General features: G+C 41.5%; 2 protein-coding genes across 7 annotated transcripts; one reads left to right on the top strand and one right to left on the bottom strand.

Moving 5' to 3' along the window:
• Positions 1 to 462: 462 nt before the first annotated feature.
• SYCE2 (synaptonemal complex central element protein 2) lies at positions 463 to 5,793 on the bottom strand. Of its 5 annotated transcripts, none has more exons than XM_053370886.1 (4): positions 5,686 to 5,793; positions 3,793 to 3,914; positions 2,011 to 2,215; positions 463 to 1,115 (listed from the first exon to the last, which is right to left on the bottom strand). In XM_053370886.1, the coding sequence occupies exons 2-4, from the start codon at positions 3,906 to 3,908 to the stop codon at positions 921 to 923; spliced, it is 516 nt and encodes a 171-aa protein (XP_053226861.1). In that variant the 5' UTR covers positions 3,909 to 3,914; positions 5,686 to 5,793; the 3' UTR covers positions 463 to 920. The 5 variants fall into 5 exon arrangements, with proteins under 5 accessions (XP_053226861.1, XP_053226857.1, XP_053226860.1 ...); XM_053370882.1 differs by lacking the exon at positions 5,686 to 5,793 and adding an exon at positions 5,272 to 5,545; XM_053370885.1 differs by lacking the exon at positions 5,686 to 5,793 and adding an exon at positions 5,012 to 5,247.
• Positions 2,427 to 19,730, top strand: LOC128404860 (small integral membrane protein 44-like). 2 transcript variants are annotated; one of them, XM_053370889.1, is made up of 4 exons: positions 2,427 to 2,549; positions 9,641 to 9,999; positions 14,857 to 15,166; positions 18,377 to 19,730. In XM_053370889.1, the coding sequence occupies exons 3-4, from the start codon at positions 14,917 to 14,919 to the stop codon at positions 18,535 to 18,537; spliced, it is 411 nt and encodes a 136-aa protein (XP_053226864.1). In that variant the 5' UTR covers positions 2,427 to 2,549; positions 9,641 to 9,999; positions 14,857 to 14,916; the 3' UTR covers positions 18,538 to 19,730. The 2 variants fall into 2 exon arrangements, with proteins under 2 accessions (XP_053226864.1, XP_053226863.1); XM_053370888.1 differs by lacking the exon at positions 2,427 to 2,549 and having other exon boundaries at positions 9,276 to 9,999.
• The last annotated feature ends 202 nt before the right edge of the window (positions 19,731 to 19,932 follow it).

Here is a 19,932-nt window from a genome sequence, read left to right as displayed (position 1 = left end):
TCATCAGTGTTGATTTTAATACCAACTTCCAGTCCATCCATCCTGTTTTCAGAAAAATGTTTTGGACCAGCCCTGCACATCAAATGAGATAGTGTTGGATATCTTCAGTACCCTAAATTGTCTTTGCAAGGAGTATATCATTATCTTGGTGGTAACCAAAATCCCTGGCTTAATTGCAATGCATGCTCTGATGCAAAACTTGCAGAAATGACTAGCAGTAGTAGCATAATTAATAAGCCATCATGACCAGACAACTGAATAGTTCAGCACCCTTTAAAAATATGCCCTCTTGAAATAGCTCAATGATAACAAAATGGAAGCAGGAGACAGAAATCGGGGACCATGTTTCCCTTCATTCTGCTTTAGTCAGTATCTTTTCAAGCCATTTTGTTATATTTATAGTTCCTTAAGACATAATGGCAGTAGTTCAAACTCTTCTGTAAAACAAAAATAAAAGTACAGTTTTTCATGCTAATATATTTCCAATTTTATTGAGTTTTCACCCTTGAATAACTCGACTTGTACACACAAGCAAAGAATGACGAACAAAGTGCCAGGCCTGTGGCAAGGGCAAAGGAGTAAAGGCACTCTCCTGCCATTCAGTGGTCCCAATCCTGCTACCCCACCCTTCCACTTTAGCTATTTAACAAAAATCTGCTATATAATAAGATCATGTCTAGTTTGATCCTGATAACTGGGATTCAATTTTTTCCTTTCAGTTTAAATACGTTCTTCCTTTTCCCACCTTCATTATTTTTTAAAAGTATTTTTAAAACAAGTAACAAATTCAGAACAACAAAAACAGTCAGAACTCAGGTTACAGGGGCTTGGGGTACCAAGTAAGCATATATCCATTACATTCACCAATGATGCAAAAGGACATGTAACACTGTTCCCCAACTTTTTCTCTCTCCATGCAATCACAATTCAGACTGCTCACACAGGTCTTTATATAACATCTCCACAGTGTGACAGACCTTCCTGAGCTCTGTTTCAATTTGTTTGATCCTCTCCATGATCTGGTAAAGCTCTTGGATTTTATCTTGAATGAGCTTGTTATGATGATCATAGACAGGGAACATGCTTTCCTCCAACTTCTCTGCCAAGCTTGAAACCTTTTTGGTAGAAAGAGAAAGAAGCAGGAGTTAAAGTAGACTTTAGATTTCTAAGGACTCCTTAGTAATAGGGTTTCCCTGAATAAAAAGACTACCTGCTTTTCATTTCTAACACAAATATGTCCACCTATGAGTAGCTAAGGATTAAGTGATAATTCCTTAAGAGTGGCTGTGCTCACACGTCAGCTGTATGACAGTCACATTTACATGTAGGGTCTAGGAAGTATAGCAAAATGAAATGGCAGGATCGGGCTGTGACAAGTTAGAACACAATCAAATAGGCAACCATGCAGTAATTTTAAGTCCCTTTGAAGTGGTCACAAAATGCTATTTGTGGTGTGGTCACTGTGGGGCTTTTTCAGGTGTTACTGATGCAACATGGACATGTCAGTAAACATAGGAAGGAGAGCCTGGCAAGCAGAGGGTGGCATGCTAAACACTGATTGCACTATGTTGGTCTCCCCACTGCCTCGCCCACTAAACAACAGCGACCCACCTACTGGAAAACTAGTGTAACAGCTCCACCCAACCCAGGGAGCCACTTCTGCCAAACAGAGAACAGCGCAGAGTTCATAGATGAAGATGAGCAGATTATGCAATATGGATGTGGAGAAAGCACATTTCAATATAGGAAGTGGGAAGAGGAAAGAATTGAGGGAGCTTGTCCAGTCGGTGGAGGGGATGTGGTATGAGGGAATAAACTCAAGGCTGGTACTTAACATTTTTCCAGGACACTGGTGTTAATAATTTGTAAATCTTAGTTAAATGCACCAGGTAGATTTGTAATGTTTTGGGGAAAATAGTACAAAATGTTTGCCAACTGGCAAGATGGAGCTCAATAATTCTTTACTGATACTCAGATTCCCTGCACTCCATTTCCCCCACATATGTTTACCTTCATCAAAAGACCTTCTCGGAAATTGTTCATGAGCACTTGGTCTTCCTTACGCTTCTCATTCATCTTATCAATTATTTGCTGGGCTCTTTCTTGCAGATTTTCAATAGATGAATCAAGGGCTATAAAATAACTTGAGGATTTGCTGTTTGACTCTCCTCCAGTTGTATCTGAATTAGGAAGAGGTGTGCTGGAAGTTTCTTTCCTATATATCATGAAAAAATGTCAAATGCTGTTTGAATTGTCTTCATTTCGCATTTGAATTCAAAACAGCAAAGGCACCAGTATTTTACTCAAGAGAGGGGGCTACTCAATTTATTTGATTTTTTAAAAAAGTTCAAATTACAGTATAAAGAAATTGGTTATGCACGCACACAAAATAAGCCAAAAGAAATGAATCATAATTTAGTCATATTCTCCTACTTCACAGGATTATCAAGAAAGTTTGCTCAAAAAAGTAATAGGAAGAAAATGTCAAGACCACTCAGTCCAGACACAAGGAGACATATCATCAAACTGGTTTCTGATTCCAAACCAAGGTGCATTATTGGGGGGGTTCTCATTAGGGGCAAACATATTCACTGTAAATTCAATAAAAAAATGCCAAATGTTATAAAATGTATCTTTCTGAATTTGTCCCCTAAAGAGGCATATTTTGCTTAATTCTTCTGAGACTGACAGGAATCAGGCTTTGTTGTACCAGGTACCCAGCAAGAGGTCAAGGTATTCCCAATGTCTAGTGATAACCAATCTGGCTGCCATTAATAGGAAGCCTACAAGTTCCTTGAGCTTTCAGTCTTTATTTTAGTTTTCACAGTAATGGAATAGGCAGAAGATCCTGGCCCATAATACAGTTGATATTGATGAAAATTATATCCCCAAATAATGCTGCTTTGGGACACTCCCACCAAGTAAGTCTCTTGCAAACATCGCAAGCAGGAGAGATTGTTTTAGATGTAGGGAAGAGTTGCACTGGCATATTGTGCCAATGAAACACTTTTTGAGAATTACCTCCACTCGCACCAAAAGATTTCAGGTTTTTTTCATATTCAAGTCTCTGCCACTGACCCTCCAAAAAGCCCAGGGGGAGCATTGAGAAGGTTATCCCATTTTATCCTCACAACAACCCTGGAGGCTGAAAGCCCACCAGTGAATTTCATGACTGAGCCAAAGACCCCATCCAAAGTCCTACATTTCATCTAGTATTCTCTTGATTGAAGAAATGTGGACTCATCCCTTCTCTCTGATCCCATAATTCAGTGGGGGTCACTGGAATATTCGCAGGAGTAGGCCCTCGTCTTGCATTGCATGCAAAAGATCAGAGATTCAGTTCCTGGCATTTACACGCAGGGCTGGGAAGCACACCTGTCTGAAGCCCTGAGGAGCTGCTGCCAGGTAGATGAACCAATACTATAAGGAATATTCCTATGTTCCAATGGTTGTGGCCATAATGTGCATAATATTTGTGTACAACCTTAGTCAAGCACCCACATTTTGGTTATGTGGTACTCTGGACCAGGTGCAGCTGTAGCTTATACTGCTAAGTGTTCCCATACTAGGAGTGAACCACTTTCAGTAAGAATTTACACTGAAAACCAATCTCCCTAAAAAGTTTGCTTTATGAATGAATCCACCTTTGTTACCCATATCAACTCCTTCACATTTGTTAAATCGTTAGATTAGGACATGCTTTTGTCAATATGCATAGTTATTTTAAGATTTAACAGTATTTTTGGTATTTTGGTTTATTTGGTGTGTTTTTTTAAAAAATGTGATTCTTACCTGGATGGATTATCACTTAAGTCATTTCTTTCTAGATTAGTGAAGATGTCAAATGGACTATCAGGTTTATCTTGCTCCTGCTCTGACTCTTGGAGCTGAAATTTCTTATTAGACATAGCAGCCTAGAATGATGAGGAGAATAAGTTTATCTATAACAGAGAATTTAAAAACACCAAAGGATAATTACAAAATACTTGTATTACAAAACTTATGTACCATTTCTCTATAAGGAAAATTATAATAAATACTGTAACTAACTGTGAATACTCTCAGAAATTCAGGACAAGCATGCTGAGCAGATTTAGGCATATTTTGTCTGTGGTCAGCACAGTACATGTAAGTGTTCATTCAATATCCACTAATCAAATCTGTTGTGGGTGATGGAAAATGCTAAAATCTCAGATGGCTCTTACTGATCTTGCCTGGGTCATGAAAGAGATAAAATCCTCATCTAGTTCCAGATGAAATCCAAGCCTAGCATTCAATAACTATGTTTACTTGGATTCCAGCCTTGGCTTGGGCCCAAATTTTTCCATCGCAGGACAGAACATTAGACTGTAAGCCACTTCTGAAACTCCAAAGCAGGTTTTGACGCAGCAGAGGAATCAGCTGAACAGTAAAATAAGACACTCAATGTGCATGCAAATGAGATATACTTCCTACTCTGGATTGTGGCTAATATGGAAAAACAGTTAATAAGGTGAGGACAGAGATGCCCATCTCTCTCACATGCCCACCTACATAATGACAGCAATTTGAGGTTAAATAATAAACCTGCAATAGAAAAAAATAATCTGAACTGATTTTCCTCACCCTCCACCCCTAGTTTGCCAAGAACCAAAGAAATGATGACTTCTTGAACAATTTCTAATCTGTTCAGCTTGAAATTGGCTGGAGAGCATTCTATCCTCAATTTGATTTATCCTGCTTCATTTATAGTCACTGTGTTCAGGAAATTCCAGTAGGAAAGGAATTAAGTGCAATCTAGTGCTCTATATGTATATCTGAGAATGAATCTGAATCACTATGTATGATGGTTTGCTTCTTTTCAAGTGAGTAATATTAATGTTAAATAAATTTTTAAAGAAGCAGTTTTTCTCCTCCACAACCCGAGAAAAGACAGAAGCGAAAATACATCTGCATGTAAGATGGAAAACTGTGGTTTTTAGCTGATAGGCTGATGAGACTTGGGAGCAAAGAAAAACCTCAGCTCAGACACCTCTTCAGTCATGAAGTTGTGTGACTTTGGCCAAGCCCTTCGTTTTTGTCATGTATGAAAAATTGAGGTTATCATAAGATAATTAGGCTTTTATAAATTACGTATATCATTCAGTTCTCCATTTAAAGGGGGGGGAATTGTCTTTCTTAAACACCTCCCCACTTTTTAAAGCTTTGCTAATGTTACAATAAGAGATAAGGAGGGGCAGGTCTTTTTCATGACTGAAAAAGTCACAAAAGTAACAAGTTTTTGTACAATACCCCGGCACCTTCTTGCTGCTCAGCGGCAGCCATTTTGTGCTGGCACCCACAACACTTTTAACAATGTGCATGTACTGGCACCTCGGGGGGGGGTTACCACAGAAAAGAAAGCACGGGGGGGGGATTACAAAATGGTGTAATCTGTGTACGGTAGGGAGGGGAGTTGATGGGGTACATTTCTCTCTGCCCGATATTGTAACCAAACGTCTTGTTGTGTGACTAACTACGAGGTCCATGGGACTCTACTAAGGACATGTTTAAGAGACATTGCTATATAAATAATCTCCTCACAGAAATAAAAAAGGATCACACACACCCTACTCTCAAGAAGGATCCTGCATGAAAGAAGAGATTGGGAATGGGGGGGTAGGGCTTGAAACTGTGATTTTGTGATAAAGAGGTGTCACAGTTTACCTTTTTCCTTCACTGATTTTGTTCTAAGTGGACCAAACTCTGCCCTGAGGGAAAGCTGCTTCCCGCCCAAAATTCCCTCAGGGCAGCAGCAAGCCTTTTCCTAACATTTTACGGGTTGGACTGGTCTGGGAACAAATATCTGCATTTCCAAATCACCAGCCACCAGAACACATTCTATTCTAATGAAAGACTATCTATTTTTTCTATTTATTTATGCCACTACATATTTATTTATACTCCCCCCTCTTTTCCTGACAGGGAATAGCTATACAGTGGTACCTCGGGTTACATACACTTCAGGTTACAGACTCCGCTAACCCAGAAATAATGCTTCAGGTTAAGAACTTTGCTTCAGGATGAGAACAGAAATCATGCTCCAGCGGCAGCGGGAGGCCCCATTAGCTAAAGTGGTGCTTCAGGTTAAGAACAGTTTCAGGTTAAGAACAGACCTCCAGAACGAATTAAGTACTTAACCCGAGGTACCACTGTACAGTAATACCTCATGTTACGTTGAACTGTTGACTCCCATCTCCCTTTCCCGGGCGCAATATTTTTCCCACCCGACGGCAAAGCCTCATAAGGCTACAACGTCATAGTGGGACGTCAAATTCCACCCATTGCATTTAATGTCTTGCCATTTAAATTAAAATTGTAATACAGTGGTACCTCAGGTAAAAATTACAGTGAAAATGTATATTAAATAGGCAAAATTCTAATCTTTCATAGAAGCAGATTGGTGATAATTGAGAACAACTGAGATGATTTAATGACACCTACAGTGGGGCCAGGAACCACTACATTTGCAATAATACATAGCATAGATAAACTGGCACTGTTGTTTCTATTTAACCCAAAAGCAGTGGCATTGAACTTTTTCATGTGTTGTAATTCAGCTGTTTCATGTTGTATTCTTCCTTGAGTCCAGAATGGACACCTTAAGATAAGTTTATTAAAGAGTGTCCTGGAAGGCTGGTTTGTGGATATCCACTGGTTTGTGGATATTGCAGTTTCTCCTGGCAATTCCACTTCTTGCCCAGTTCAAAATAAAATTAGTTAACTATTAGTTGCCAGCCAGGGAAATATATACATATAATATTGAAGGGGTACAGTTAGGGTTACCCCAGAAAGCCCTAAAAACTGTTTGTGAATTCCGCCCCCCCCCCAGCCAGGCCTCGGCGTACGCATTTTAAAAACTGCATTTTCCTCTAAGACAAAAAGTGCAAGCTAAGCAGTCCTCTCTGAACAAAAACGCTGTAACAAACCTACAGCTAAGGACAGTTAAGTCTTTCGCTTCCCAAATCCAAGATAACCTTGTCCTGGTACATTGATTTGCAACATACTTCCGGGAACAGAGCCAGAGAACGAAAAGCAACATTTCTATGTAAGAATCTGTGAAGGGGGAGAGGAAAAGGGGGTTTGGAAAAAAGGATAAAACCTGCTTGTAAAATGTTTTCGGCGCGGCCTGTCTTTTGTGAACTGATTCACAAAGGTGCCTCTGCCCCCCCCCCCATGGCAGAATAAAACGCTCTTTCTCTGGATGAACCCCTTGGTGTCGTTTGGCTCCTTTTGTCTCTGCTCGGGTGCAACAATTATTCCTACCCATGGATTAAAAAGGCTACAATATACATATATATATACTTATAATCTGACAGTTCTTTCATTAATTTGCTATTCTGCAAAGACAGATTTGTAGAGTAAGAACAGGATAAGAAAGTTGAGAGCCATGACTCTGAAAATCCAGAGGATGGAAAGAAAACTCTTGTCTTTTAAAAGTTAACAAATCTAGACTGAGATTCCACAATCTGTGAGGATTTGTGAGTTGTCCTGGATTTGGGTGACACCACATATGAGATTTGCCAGCTGGTGTATTTTTACTATCATAATCCATGTGCAGACAGCACCAAAATAGAGCTTTGCACTTTAAGAAAAGGGGGCACACCTCCCCCTTGCCTTGGCTAATAGGATTACTAAACTAAAATTATTACACTACAGAGCACTAAAGCAAAAGCCACCCCACTTTCTTGTTAAAGTGGAGCGATATTTTGAAAACGATCAGAAAAGAAATGCCAGATAGAGGAGGCAGCGCTACCAGGTGGGAGGATGAAGTATTTTGAGTTTAGGAACCCTGTCGAGATAAATATTGCTGAGTGTTTCATCCAAGTATATTTCCTTAAGTCCAGAAATGTGCAAATATCCCAGGCAATTCATTTCAATATGGACTAGTTAATTAATAGCAACAAGAAAAAAAAACAAGCTGAAATTGCAGAGTTATGAGAAGCTTAAAGGGAAGGTGCGAGACTGGTTACATTATTTTCAAATAAGAGAGGTTTACAATCAAGATAAAAAAATTGGTTTTCAGGTGGAAAAATCAAAGTTGGAAACAGAATTGTTAGAACCCAATGCTAAGGTATTATCAAGAATGTATAATTTGCTGTTGAAATGGAGTACTGAGGAAGAAATGGTAAAATCTGCTATGATTAAATGGGCACAAGATATTGGTCATAATATTTTGTTTGCCGACTGGGAGCAGTTGTGGACCACTGGGATTAAATTTACGGCATGTAATGCCCTAAGAGAGAATATTATGAAAATGATGTATAGGTGGTACATGACCCCAGTCAAGCTTGCAAAAATATACCATTTGCCCGATAATAAATGTTGGAAATGTAAAGAAATTGAAGGTACATTCTTTCACCTTTGGTGGACGTGCCCAAGGATTAAGGCTTTCTGGGAGATGATTTATAATGAAATGAAAAAGGTATTTAAGTATACTTTCGTGAAGAAACCAGAGGCCTTTCTCTTGGGCATGGTCGGCCAATTGGTGCCAAAGAAGGATAGAACTTTTTTTATGTACGCTACAGCAGCAGCAAGAATACTCATTGCAAAGTATTGGAAGACACAAGAATTACCCACTTTGGAAGAATGGCAGGTGCAAGTAATCGACTATATGGAAATGGCTGAGATGACTGGCAGAATCCGAGACCAGGGAGAAGAGTTGGTGGAAGAAGATTGGAGGAAATTTAAAATTTATTTACAGAAGTATTGTAAAATGTATGAATGCTGATGACATTGAAATAAAATGAAGGGGTTCTAGTAATAAGAGATAAAAATTTGAAATTTGGGAGGTAAAATATATAAGGATAAAGTAGTAGGATACGAATTTGCTGAACTAATTGTTAAAAAGGGATATAAAAAAGGGAGGCATGAGGAAGTCTTAATTGAAGATGAATAATTAGAAAAGAGTGATTTGTGTTTTTCTTATTTTACTGTTTGTGTGTTGATTGTTCTTTTTTTCTCTTGTTAAACGTTTCTATTTTATGTATTGTGAAAGTTTGTATTGTTGTGTTTTATATTTTTTGTGTTCTTATTGTCCTATTTTTCTATTGTTAAACTGAATAAAATATTATTTTTTTAAAAAAAATAGCAACAAGAAAAAAGCTACTTTCAGCTTTTATTCTAAAAATAAAAACGATTTTTTTTTAAAAAAATAATAATTTTAAAATCAAACTTTTGCAGAGTTAAAAGCTCAGAAAGGCAGTTTTAGGGTTCCAGGAGAGTGGTTTTCAACTGCTGGGTCAGGACCCACCTGCAGTTTCAGAAATGTATATGAGATATATATGAGAACAGATGAATAAAAGAATAAGTTAAGATGATTTAGAGTATGCAGGAAAGGACGAAAATAAATTCAAAGAACTGCAGAAAGAAGGGGAAGGGAGACGACCTCGGATATGTTAAAATTATGGTTGAATAATTGTTGTAATGTATATAAATGAACTATCTATCTAATTTATATACATTACAACAAACATACACACATATGCATGCTGTGGCCAGCTTCCTGCAATAATGTGCTCCCTTCAAAACAAATTCACTTCATGCTGATAGTTGTAACTCCTTTAAGCCACTACATTTAGGAGATGTGTGTTCAGTTGACTATTCTTATCTTGTATCCTAGGCTCTTCTCTACTGGTCATTGACCGAAATAAATATACTACTGTGCTGTTATCATCAGCTGTGCATTCACAAGCCCAAAATGAGATCCAACCAGACAAGAAACCATTCTGTGACATCACTTGAGTGGGCGGAGTCTTTCCCCTGGGCTTCCCTGGCCAGGCGCTCTCTGCACTTTTCAAAGCAGCGGGCTGGGCAGTGACCGCAGCTGCTAATCTATTTGTTGTGCTTCTTCAGCGGAGTCCTGAAACCAGAGGAGCCCAGAACTGCCTCCTTCTCAGCTGCTGCCTGCCAAACTTGCAAAGAAGCAGATGCGCCATCAAAGCAGGGGACGAGAACATAAAATCCAACATCACCACCCAGGTAAAAGATGGGGAGGGGTATGTGGAAACTGGAAGGAAACTTTTAATAACTGTGCAGGAAAATGATGTTAGTTTCTGTCATTCCTCACATGATAAGCAGCACCCACCAGAATTCCCTTTGCTGCACCAGTGGAGAGTGTTAAGGGTACACGTTGCTTTTGCTCTCCTTATGGAACATGTTAAAATGTGTCTGCTTGCTTTTTCACTTGCCTGAACAGCAGTGCATTAATACAAGACCCCTGTGTTTTATGCTGGATTTGTAGGGAGGGCAGAGAGTCATATAACAGGAGCTGATGCCAAATCGTCCCTTCTGATGTACTTTGCCTTCTGTCTCTCTGTGACTAGCTATAAAGTGATGCACCCCAAGAGTCACTCATAACTGGCACTAACAATTTAATGATAGTGTTTTTGTGTGTGTGCATTTTCTTTCAAGCCATAACTGCAGAGGCAGGCTAGGGGGAAAACAACCAAACAAAAGAGCAGTTATTTTAAGCCTTGTAAATCTTAATAACTTCTTGGAAGGCTTAGGAACAAGTAACAGGATTCCACAAAGCCTTTGCTCAGTAACCCTCACTGGAATTAGCAAGAAGGCGAGGAGGCAAATTTCCCCACAAATGACTTTATTGCTTTAAAAATCTGAATTCTTTTCTCAATGGTGTCTTTCTACCTTTCTTTCCCCCCTTAGAAATTAAGTGCTGCTCAGTACCAACAACTGTTATACCCGATTGGAGAAGGCAGCATCACTTCCTATTGATTAATCTGGTTGGGTAGCCATTTTAGTCTCTTGTGGGAAAAAATAAGACTCCTGTGGCAAAATGCATTTAACAAAGAAGTCTTATGATGCATTGTATTTATTAGTTTTAATATGCCACTACTACATCAGGCTGAAAAAACTTGAATGAAATTCTTACTACGCAGTGGTGTCCAAACTTTTTTCAAAGAGGGCCAGATTTGATGAAGTGAAGGGCCGTGAGGGCCGGCCAAAAGGCCAACCAAAGTTGTTGACCTTTTTATTGATTTTACCCCGAAGTTGCTAAGCTTTTTTTAGGGTCGAAGTTGTTGAGGTTTTTTTAGGCTTTTACCCCAGGAAATAAACCACAGGGGCTGCATTAAACCGACCAGCGGACTTTGGACATGTCTGGATTAGGGGCAAACCACTCTTTTTTCCTGCCTTGCTTTTCCAATATTCAAAATTGAGACAATCTTCCTTTCTAAGGGACAGGGTGCTTTTTTTACACAATCCTTCATTTCAGCAAGTTGTTGGACAATGTCATGAAGTTTCTGTCAAGTGAGAACCTTTCTGACTTTTAAAATACAGTACAGCTGTCTAGTTCCCATTTGCCATGCTAGTGCGATGAACTAAGGCTCTGTTATCCTTAATAGCTTTGTAGCTAACATGCATTTTTGGAGATATTACAAGGCTTTGAAAAGCTGCACATTCCTGGATCCTAGCTGCTAGCAGTGGCCCTAGTTGAGTGAATAGTCCTATTTTAAAAAAAAAAAAACCTTTGGAAGGCAATAGGAAGGTCACTCATTGATACTGATGTGTTAATTTGCTATGCTGTCTTGCATGTCTGCATTCCTATTGATGCATACTTCTAACAACATAGACATGGGACCTGCTTCCTTGTGGTGAGCTCCCACACCTCTGCCACATTTCTGGGATAGTTCCTGGCCTATGGCTTGGCTACACAGTTATAAAATTTATAAAAGCTTTTTTTTTAATTACCATGTTTATTAGTTGCCCAACAGCCAAGATTCTGACATATAATAAAAACAATAAAACTCAATATACAATTCTAAAAAGAGTCATTAAAAAGGTAAATATACCACAGAGAGAAAGCTAAAACTATATCCGTTTTAGAACTGCATTCTGAAACATTCCAAGTGTTAAAGGAAAAGATTTAAAAGGCCATCGTAGCTCAGACATCGATTCGCTACTGGTTGACTTTTGTTCTGCCCAGTGAAATATTGCTGCTTTCTTTGAACTGGCAACAAGTGCTTCTACAGGAGTATTAACTTGTAAGATTATTGAACTGTATTGCATGGCTACAATGAAGTCTGAAGGTGTTTTTTTTACAGCAATCCTGCTATGCTGACCAACATGCAGCATCAGCAAACATCAATAACCCAGAACAAGTTATTGCACAGAGATAGAGCAGACTTCCAAGTTTGCTGTTGCACCCATGGCTTTGTCTTAGGACTCCTACTACTGAGACATTATAAATCAAACTGAATTGTCACTATCCATACTTTTTGCTTTTAATTTCTTTCTGACCTCACTAGTTAACAACTCTGCACCTTTTTACTATCACCATGTGTATATATATATCTGCAACTGACAACTGCCTAGTCTAGGAATGATTTATGCCATAATGAAATGTAACTCTTCAAGGTGCCACAAGATCCTTAGCTGATTATTCAGAAAGGTTTTGTGGAAAGAACTAGTACCCCATTCTGACTTCATATTGCACATCTTTACAATTAATACAGCTACCAACTTTATAATTGTAGAAGTGGATGCCAGTACCAATCGCTGACAAAGCTGCTATTGCCCATCACCTAATCATCCTCCCACAGAGGGCATTTTGCTAGTTGGTGAATATACATAGTAGGAGGTCAGTAAAGGAGCACACCGGGATAGATTTATTATGAAACAGGAGGTTGAAAACACATGGGCTGAAACTCCAGCCCATTCATACTATACAAAATGCAGACAACTCATTTAAGGTCAGAGCTTTTGCCATCGTACTAGGGGTGTTAACAAAGCAGCAAAAAGTACAGTATGTAAAACCTCATTAAAATCTCTTCTTTGCAGTAATATGAAAATAGTAGCCTCCTTGATGGATCTGTTTGCAAATATTATGCTAATTTACATGGATCTGTTTGCAAAGATTATGCTCTGAAGTCCTGCAATGCACTATACATGCTTAGTAGCATTATTTGCACCTTACTTAAATGGGTGTGACTCTGGCAGGAGTGTCATTTAGACAGGCACAAGAGGAACTCTCCTGACTGTATTCAAGATAAAGAAGGAATTATTTTCAACAGGTTTGCCTTCCCTTTTGGGCTTTTGAGCATGTGTGGTAAGATGCAGTTGCCCATTTGTTTAATTTCCCTGCCACCCTGCTTGGGGAACACTCCCATCCTGTGATTTAAAAGCTGGGAGAAGCTTGTGGGATTGCCACAAGAGACGGAAAAAATTCTGGGAGATAAAATGGCCTATGGACCCCCTTCTTAGAGTAGAACTGGGATCTGCCTGGAGCATCCTTCTTAACAGTACTAAGGCTCCATCTGTGCTTGAAGTAGGGAACCAGTGGCCTTTCAGATGTTGTTGGACTCTATCTCCCATCAGTTCCAGAAACCATGGCCAGTGCTGAGGCATGGCAGTTGTAGGCTAGCAACATACTGATGACAGCAGGGTGATGTAACCTGACAATGGCCAACCTGTCACCAAGATCAAGTCTTAATTGCTCTCTGCAGGTTATGGGGAAGTTTGTCAGGTAGTTTTTCTTGGTGGTGCAGCACTTGTAGCATCACAACCTGAAATTGCTAAAAATAAATAAAAATCCCCTTGTTTGCCAAGTTCAAATAGGGAATTCTAATGCTGAAAGCTGGTAAATGCTGATGTAACCCATTTGTAGGACTCCTAGTAAATTTTCAATTTCTGTTGAATATTTATTTATATGATAATATTTGAGTGCTCGGCATAAAAAAGGACTGGTACCTGCTTTGGAATTTTGAGGGGGAAATGACGTCTCTGTTCTAATGGCTAGGGAGGGAAATAGGATTAGTTATTTGGAGCAGAAGACTCAAGGAACTGCCTGGATAACTTGTTTCTTTATGTATAGGTGTTGGTTTTACTGTATTATTTACTTGGTGCTACACACAGCTTTGTGATTTTCAAATGAGAAGTGGTATAGAATATTTAAAATAAAAGGTAGAAAAGGGTGGGGGAAAGCAGCATTCTAAATAAATGGATGAAGATAGACGGGAATGAAATTACAAGTTCTGTCAAGGTTTGACAGGATCTGGCATACTGGACTTTTATGCAAACCTCTTACCACACCTAGAGCTTAGTCCTCACTGAGGTGGTAAGCCTGTGTCCAGACAGTACTGCTTCACACTGATTTTGAAAATATTTCATATGCACAAATACTGGAGTACCCTCATTTGTTTTTAACCTTCCCCGACCCCAGTGCCATTTTCCCAATCTAAATTGTCACTTCCAAAGCTGCTGCTGCTGTTGTTGTTTAGTCGTTTAGTCGTGTCCGACTCTTCGTGACCCCATGGACCAGAGCACGCCAGGCACTCCTGTTTTCCACTGCCTCCCACAGTTTGGTCAAACTCATGCTGGTAGCTCCGAGAACACTGTCCAACCATCTCGTCCCTTCTCCTTGTGCCCTCCATCTTTCCCAACATCAGGGTCTTTTCCAGGGAGTCTTCTCTTCTCATGAGGTGGCCAAAAACCCCAAAGCTGTTACTGAGCCCAAAATAGCAAAATTTCTTAAAGCAGCAGCTGCTAGGAAACACTACTCTCTTTTTAAGTCCAGTGTTCCTGCAGTAGGATGCTAAGAAACCTGTTGGCAGGTGTCAAACAAGCAGTGAGCCAAACAAACTGATTTAGGAGGGGTTACCCTTTGGGAATACCACAGGGGGTGCAGATCAATGGTTTCTTTGCTGCTGCTGCCAACTCATCTTCCATTCCCCCAATGAAAAACCCTGCATGGTAAGGCAACCCCCTCTTCTCCAGTATCACTGCAAATTTTCTGTAAGAGCAAGTCATTTGCAAATGGCATCAGGACAGGGCTGATGATGGGCCCCTAACTAACCAAAGTATCTTCCCCTTGTGTTTCAGACTCTGCCTGTCCCTGCAGCCACTTATCCACCAGGCAACAAGGCTCCACAATATCAGAACATGGCTCTCCCCTCTCAAACGTGGCCAATGAACATGAGCTCCTCGAATCGCACCGAGACCTTGGCACTACTTACTCAACCCTCTTCCTCCAATGAGAGCCCTCTTTACAGTGAATACCAGCCAGCTGCCTATGACCTTGTTCCATTGCCCAAAGCTGTGCTCTACATGATCATGGCCGTGATGGTGGTGGTGAGTGTGGCCTATGCCATTGTCGGCCACCTGATCAAAGACCTGGCACATGATCTGGCAGGTGAGTGTGGCAGGTGACAGCAGCAGTGATGTACAATAAACTATGCCCTTTGTAGCATTCAGTGCTTTTAAAAAAAATCCCACAATCTGCACCAAGAAAAGCTGAATTCTATGACCTGTATAATTATGCAGACTTCTCAAGCTTTGCCCAATTTACAGTGGTACCTCGGGTTAAGTACTTAATTCGTTCTGGAGGTTCGTACTTAACCTGAAACTGTTCTTAACCTGAAGCACCACTTGGCTAATGGGGTCTCCTGCTGCTGCCGCACCGCCAGAGCACAATTTCTGTTCTCATCCTGAAGCAAAATTCTTAACCTGAAGCACTATTTCTGGGTTAGCGGAGTCTGTAACCTGAAGCGTATGTAACCTGAAGCGTATGTAACCCGAGGTACCACTGTATTCTGGTTTACTAGCCATGAGAATGGACACTGAGAAATACAGGACACAAACCACACAGAGCCTTATTTCTCTGTGTTGGCATCCATCTGTCTATAGAGACAATGGAGTGCACCTCCGGGGGTGAAGTCATACCTTTGTGTTAGCAGTGCTCTAGTGACCTCCTCGGGACACAAGCCTGGGTAGTATGTATGGAGGTCCTGGGCTGCCCAGACAACAAGACCCTCTTCTCAGCATCACTGATGTGGTCCAATAGAAAGCAGAGCAAGATGTCTGGCACCAGCTTGGCTGCAGGAATTACCAGAAGAAAGCATACAAGGCGCCATCCAGCTGTCTTAGGGACTCCACTCTGGATTTGTGTAAGGTTTACTCCTTAGTCTTTTCTTCTCCTGAAGATATCCCCACAAGGCAGAAGTAGTTTAGGATCAGATGGGCTACCTTCTCAGGATTATGATCCATATTACTAAGGTTTATTTCTGTAAATCTTATTAATTCACACATTTTGGTTTTTCCAAGCAGACACTGTTGAGATGCTTTCTAGCTACCAGGGCTAGAAACATTTTTGAACGGGAATTGTGAAGAAACTACTGTATTTTTCGCCCTATAGGACGCACTTTTTCCCCTCCAAAAATGAAGGGGAAATCTGGGTGCATCCTATGGGGCGAATGCAGGCTTTCGCTGAAGCTTGGAGAGCAAGAGGGGTCCGTGCACACGGACCCCTCTCGCTCTCCAGGCTTCAGGAAGACATCCGCAGCCTGTTTCCCGCAGCGCCGGGCGCGCTGAAAGCAGAGCGCCCGGCGCTTCGGGAACACATCCGCAGCCTAGGCAACCCTGCAGGAGGTCCCGCAGGGCTGTCTAGGCTGCGGATAGCAGCCTACCGCCCGGCGCGAAGGGCGCCCTGAAGCAGAGCGCCCCACCCACCGAACAGACATCGGCCAGCCCCACAAGCTCGGGGGACAGCAAGGAGGCGCAGCGCCGCCATCCCGCTGTTCCTCGACCTGGTTCGGTTTCCCCGACCTGGTTTTGGAGGGGAAATAAAGGGAAAATTTTTTTCCTTTATTTCCCCCCCAAAAAACTAGGTGCGTCCTATGGGACGGAGCGTCCTATGGGACGAAAAATACGGTAACTTTGAACTCTGTACCATACTCTGCATTTTGCCTATGCTCCTGTAGTGTAAAATATACACACAGCCCAGCCTTTTATGACTGTTAAAAAAACCAAAAACTCATTACCTATTTCAATGGGATTCATGTGCTTGATTCCAAGATGTGAAAATGTTTTGCACATAGAAATTTCCAACAGTCCTGTGAAATGCTACACAACCTGGTTGTAGTCCTGAAGTCTGAAGGTCAGCGAATAGAGTTATGATCATTCCAATAAAATGTTTTCTGGTGGGACCAGCTTCGTAACACAATTCCCATCTCTATAGGGCTCTTTAGTTGGGATAGGGGAAAGAGATGGGGGAGCTGCAATGACAGATGTTTAACACTAGGAATTTATGGATACTGTGACCATCTCCCCTACAGCCCTTCATTTCTACTTACAGAAAGTAGGGAAGCGGGTGGCGCGGTGGTCTAAACCACTGAGCCTCTTTGGCTTGCCAATTGGAAGGTTGGCAGTTCAAATCTCCACAACAGGGTGAGCTCCCGTTGCTCTGTCCCAGCTTCTGCCAAGCTAGTGGTTTGAAAGCATGCCAGTGCAAGTAGATAAATAAGTACTGCTGTAGTGGGAAGGTAAAGGACATTTCCGTGCGCTGCTCTGGCTTTAGTCATGGTGTTCCATTGTGCCAGAAGCATGCTGGCCACATGACCTGGAAAGCTGTCAGTGGACGAATGCTGGTGAGATGAGCACTGCAACTCCATAGTCACCTTTGACTGGACTTAACTGTCCAGGTGTCCTTTACCTTTACTTGCAGAAAATATTTGGGGTTGTAAAGTGTTTCCATCACTAGATATGTGCCACAAAGCATAGCGTAATATGACTATATACCACCACAGCATAAATCTGACCTACACCTTAAAAGAAAGAAAAAAACCCACTTGGGCATAGTAACACCACTATCCCCACACATGACACAAATTTCAAGTACTATTTTGCATTATCTTGTTCTATAATTGAACACTTCTTTAAAGCCAACACTACACGGTACCATCTATGTGAGCTGAGTTGGCCTGTCTCCATTCACTTGCCATAACCAACTCCAAACTGCTTGCCCTTATATTTGTATTGTATCAAAGAGCATCCCTTATATTGTGTGGCAGTCCATTGCACTTACTGCTAGAGGCCATGTGCTCCAGTTGATTAATAGAGTAGGGGGGAGAGGAGGAGATGCTCTCCCCACACCCTGCTGCTCCATGGAGAATGCAGAAACCAATCTGATACAGAGTCAGATGAAAACAGGGCAGTAGCTATCCATAGTAGGTACCTGTTTTGTTAGCAGCTGCATTTCATTTACAATAAATCAGCAGGTAAGGTTGCAATGCAGAACACTAGTCCAGCCATTTTCTTAGTGGTGCTCTAGATTCCTCCCCTGCAATGCTAAGGTGCTTTTCCTACAGGAAAGGAAAACACAGCATGGCAGCTTTGGAGACATCTGCCTTTAGGGAATAGGATATATAGCTTAGTAGGAGAGGATGATTCTATAGGCACAAAGACTCAGGCTTACTCCCTGGCACCTCCTTTTAAAAATGGATCTTGGATAGCAAATCAGGGAAATACAACTTGGCTGACAATACAGGGCTGAAACACCTTCCCCTCCCTGATAAAGCGACTATAGTCGGCAGTTTCATGTGCCCCCTTTAATCTCTCCCTCTAGATTGCTTGCTGGGGCCAGCGCCTGAGGAGCCTGACGAGGAGGAGCCAGAGCCCCCACCTCTTACAGGTTTCCAGCCCTCCCTCTTGGCCAAGGCCCGCACTTGCAGCTGCTCAACACACCACCACCAAGAGGAGGTTCATATAACATTAGAGGTGACATAGTGACCGTGGAAGAGCAGGCAGCACAGCCTTGCGGAAAAGGAGAGCAGAGTTCTTGGCTTCCTGAATTGAATGGGAGAAAATGGGCATGGCAGACCAGCAAAAAGAGCCCAGACGACCACGTAAAGAAGCACTGGCTTGTTCTGAAGCAGTCGTCCCGCCTTCTCAAGGCAACAGCTGTCTTGCTCAACTTCTGGGACTCTGCTTCTCTGGCGCCATGAATTCAACTTCCATGATTATCATTATTTTTAGTTTTATAGCCAGTGGCCTCTCCTCCTTTTTCTTCCTAAGAAAACTGAACTGGAGAATCACTGGAAACTCACCGAACCAGCTTCATGAACCAGACTACTGCTCTGGGCCTAAGAGGCTTTTGTCTAGACTGCAAGAGGAAGGGCTGGGCTCCAAAATGGTACCTGCAGGCAGAACCTAGGAAACAAGGATCTGGAACCACTTGGTTGTTGAACACTGCTTCAGCTTTGTGATATTTTACTCCATGAGGTGGAACATCCAGAGTCTGGGGAGGGCAAGAGCTACGCACACAGCTCTGGCATTTCAAAAGGGCTTTTTTGTACAATAAAGTAATTAAACCTGTACGCCTTGTGGGCTCTTGTCTCCAATTGCTGAATGCTGCCATTATGACAAGAAGTTAATATGACAGAGGTAGTGACTATCCTTCCTCATTTGGCACTTGGCCTGGTCATGGTCTCAGCTCCTTTTTGAGAGCTTGAATATGAACAAAGTTTTAGCAGAACTCCCCAAGCTGTAGAACATGGACTTTCCTTCTTTGCAAATCTTCCCCTTAGTAGCTGTAGCCCAGATTCTGCTTTACAGTTTCCCCCCCTCAAACTGTGTGTGCTTTATCTGACACCTGCTTGTAGAGACAGCTGTAAATCAGGATATCGAAATGTGTATATACCAAGTCCTTTCCAAACATTTGCCTCCTGCCAGGCTTCCCAAAATACAGCTTTTGGTAGGAAAAGGGTCAACGTAAAACCAACCCATTGTCCTCTCATGTTCTAATGCTTAACAACATTTTAAGATCAACAGCAGCCCTGCTTGTGGGTTCTTTTGAAGAGGGCATGAGACACAGAAGGATTGGGGATGAAGATGAGACAATAAAATGATTATAATGGAAGAGAAGAGGAAAGGTTGACATGGAGGCAAATAGAGGAAAGAATTCAAGGCACAGAAATTTTTTTAAATGCTGAATTTTTGTGTGGTGGGGAGAAGTGGCAATCGTATCCCACCTACAAGCCAGTTGCCACCATGTAGGAGAAAGACCCCTCCCCCCCAAAAAATACCCCAATATTTTGGTATAAGCAAGGTGGTGAAAGGTACAGAAGTTCTTCTTCCAACTATGTTACTTTCCCACAGGCCACGATGGTAAAGCTGACAAGC

This window comes from Podarcis raffonei, chromosome 17, assembly GCF_027172205.1.
Source record: "Podarcis raffonei isolate rPodRaf1 chromosome 17, rPodRaf1.pri, whole genome shotgun sequence".
Classification (NCBI taxonomy): domain Eukaryota; kingdom Metazoa; phylum Chordata; class Lepidosauria; order Squamata; family Lacertidae; genus Podarcis; species Podarcis raffonei.
Note: the sequence above shows the minus strand (reverse complement) of the source record. Positions and strands in the feature narration are given on the sequence as shown.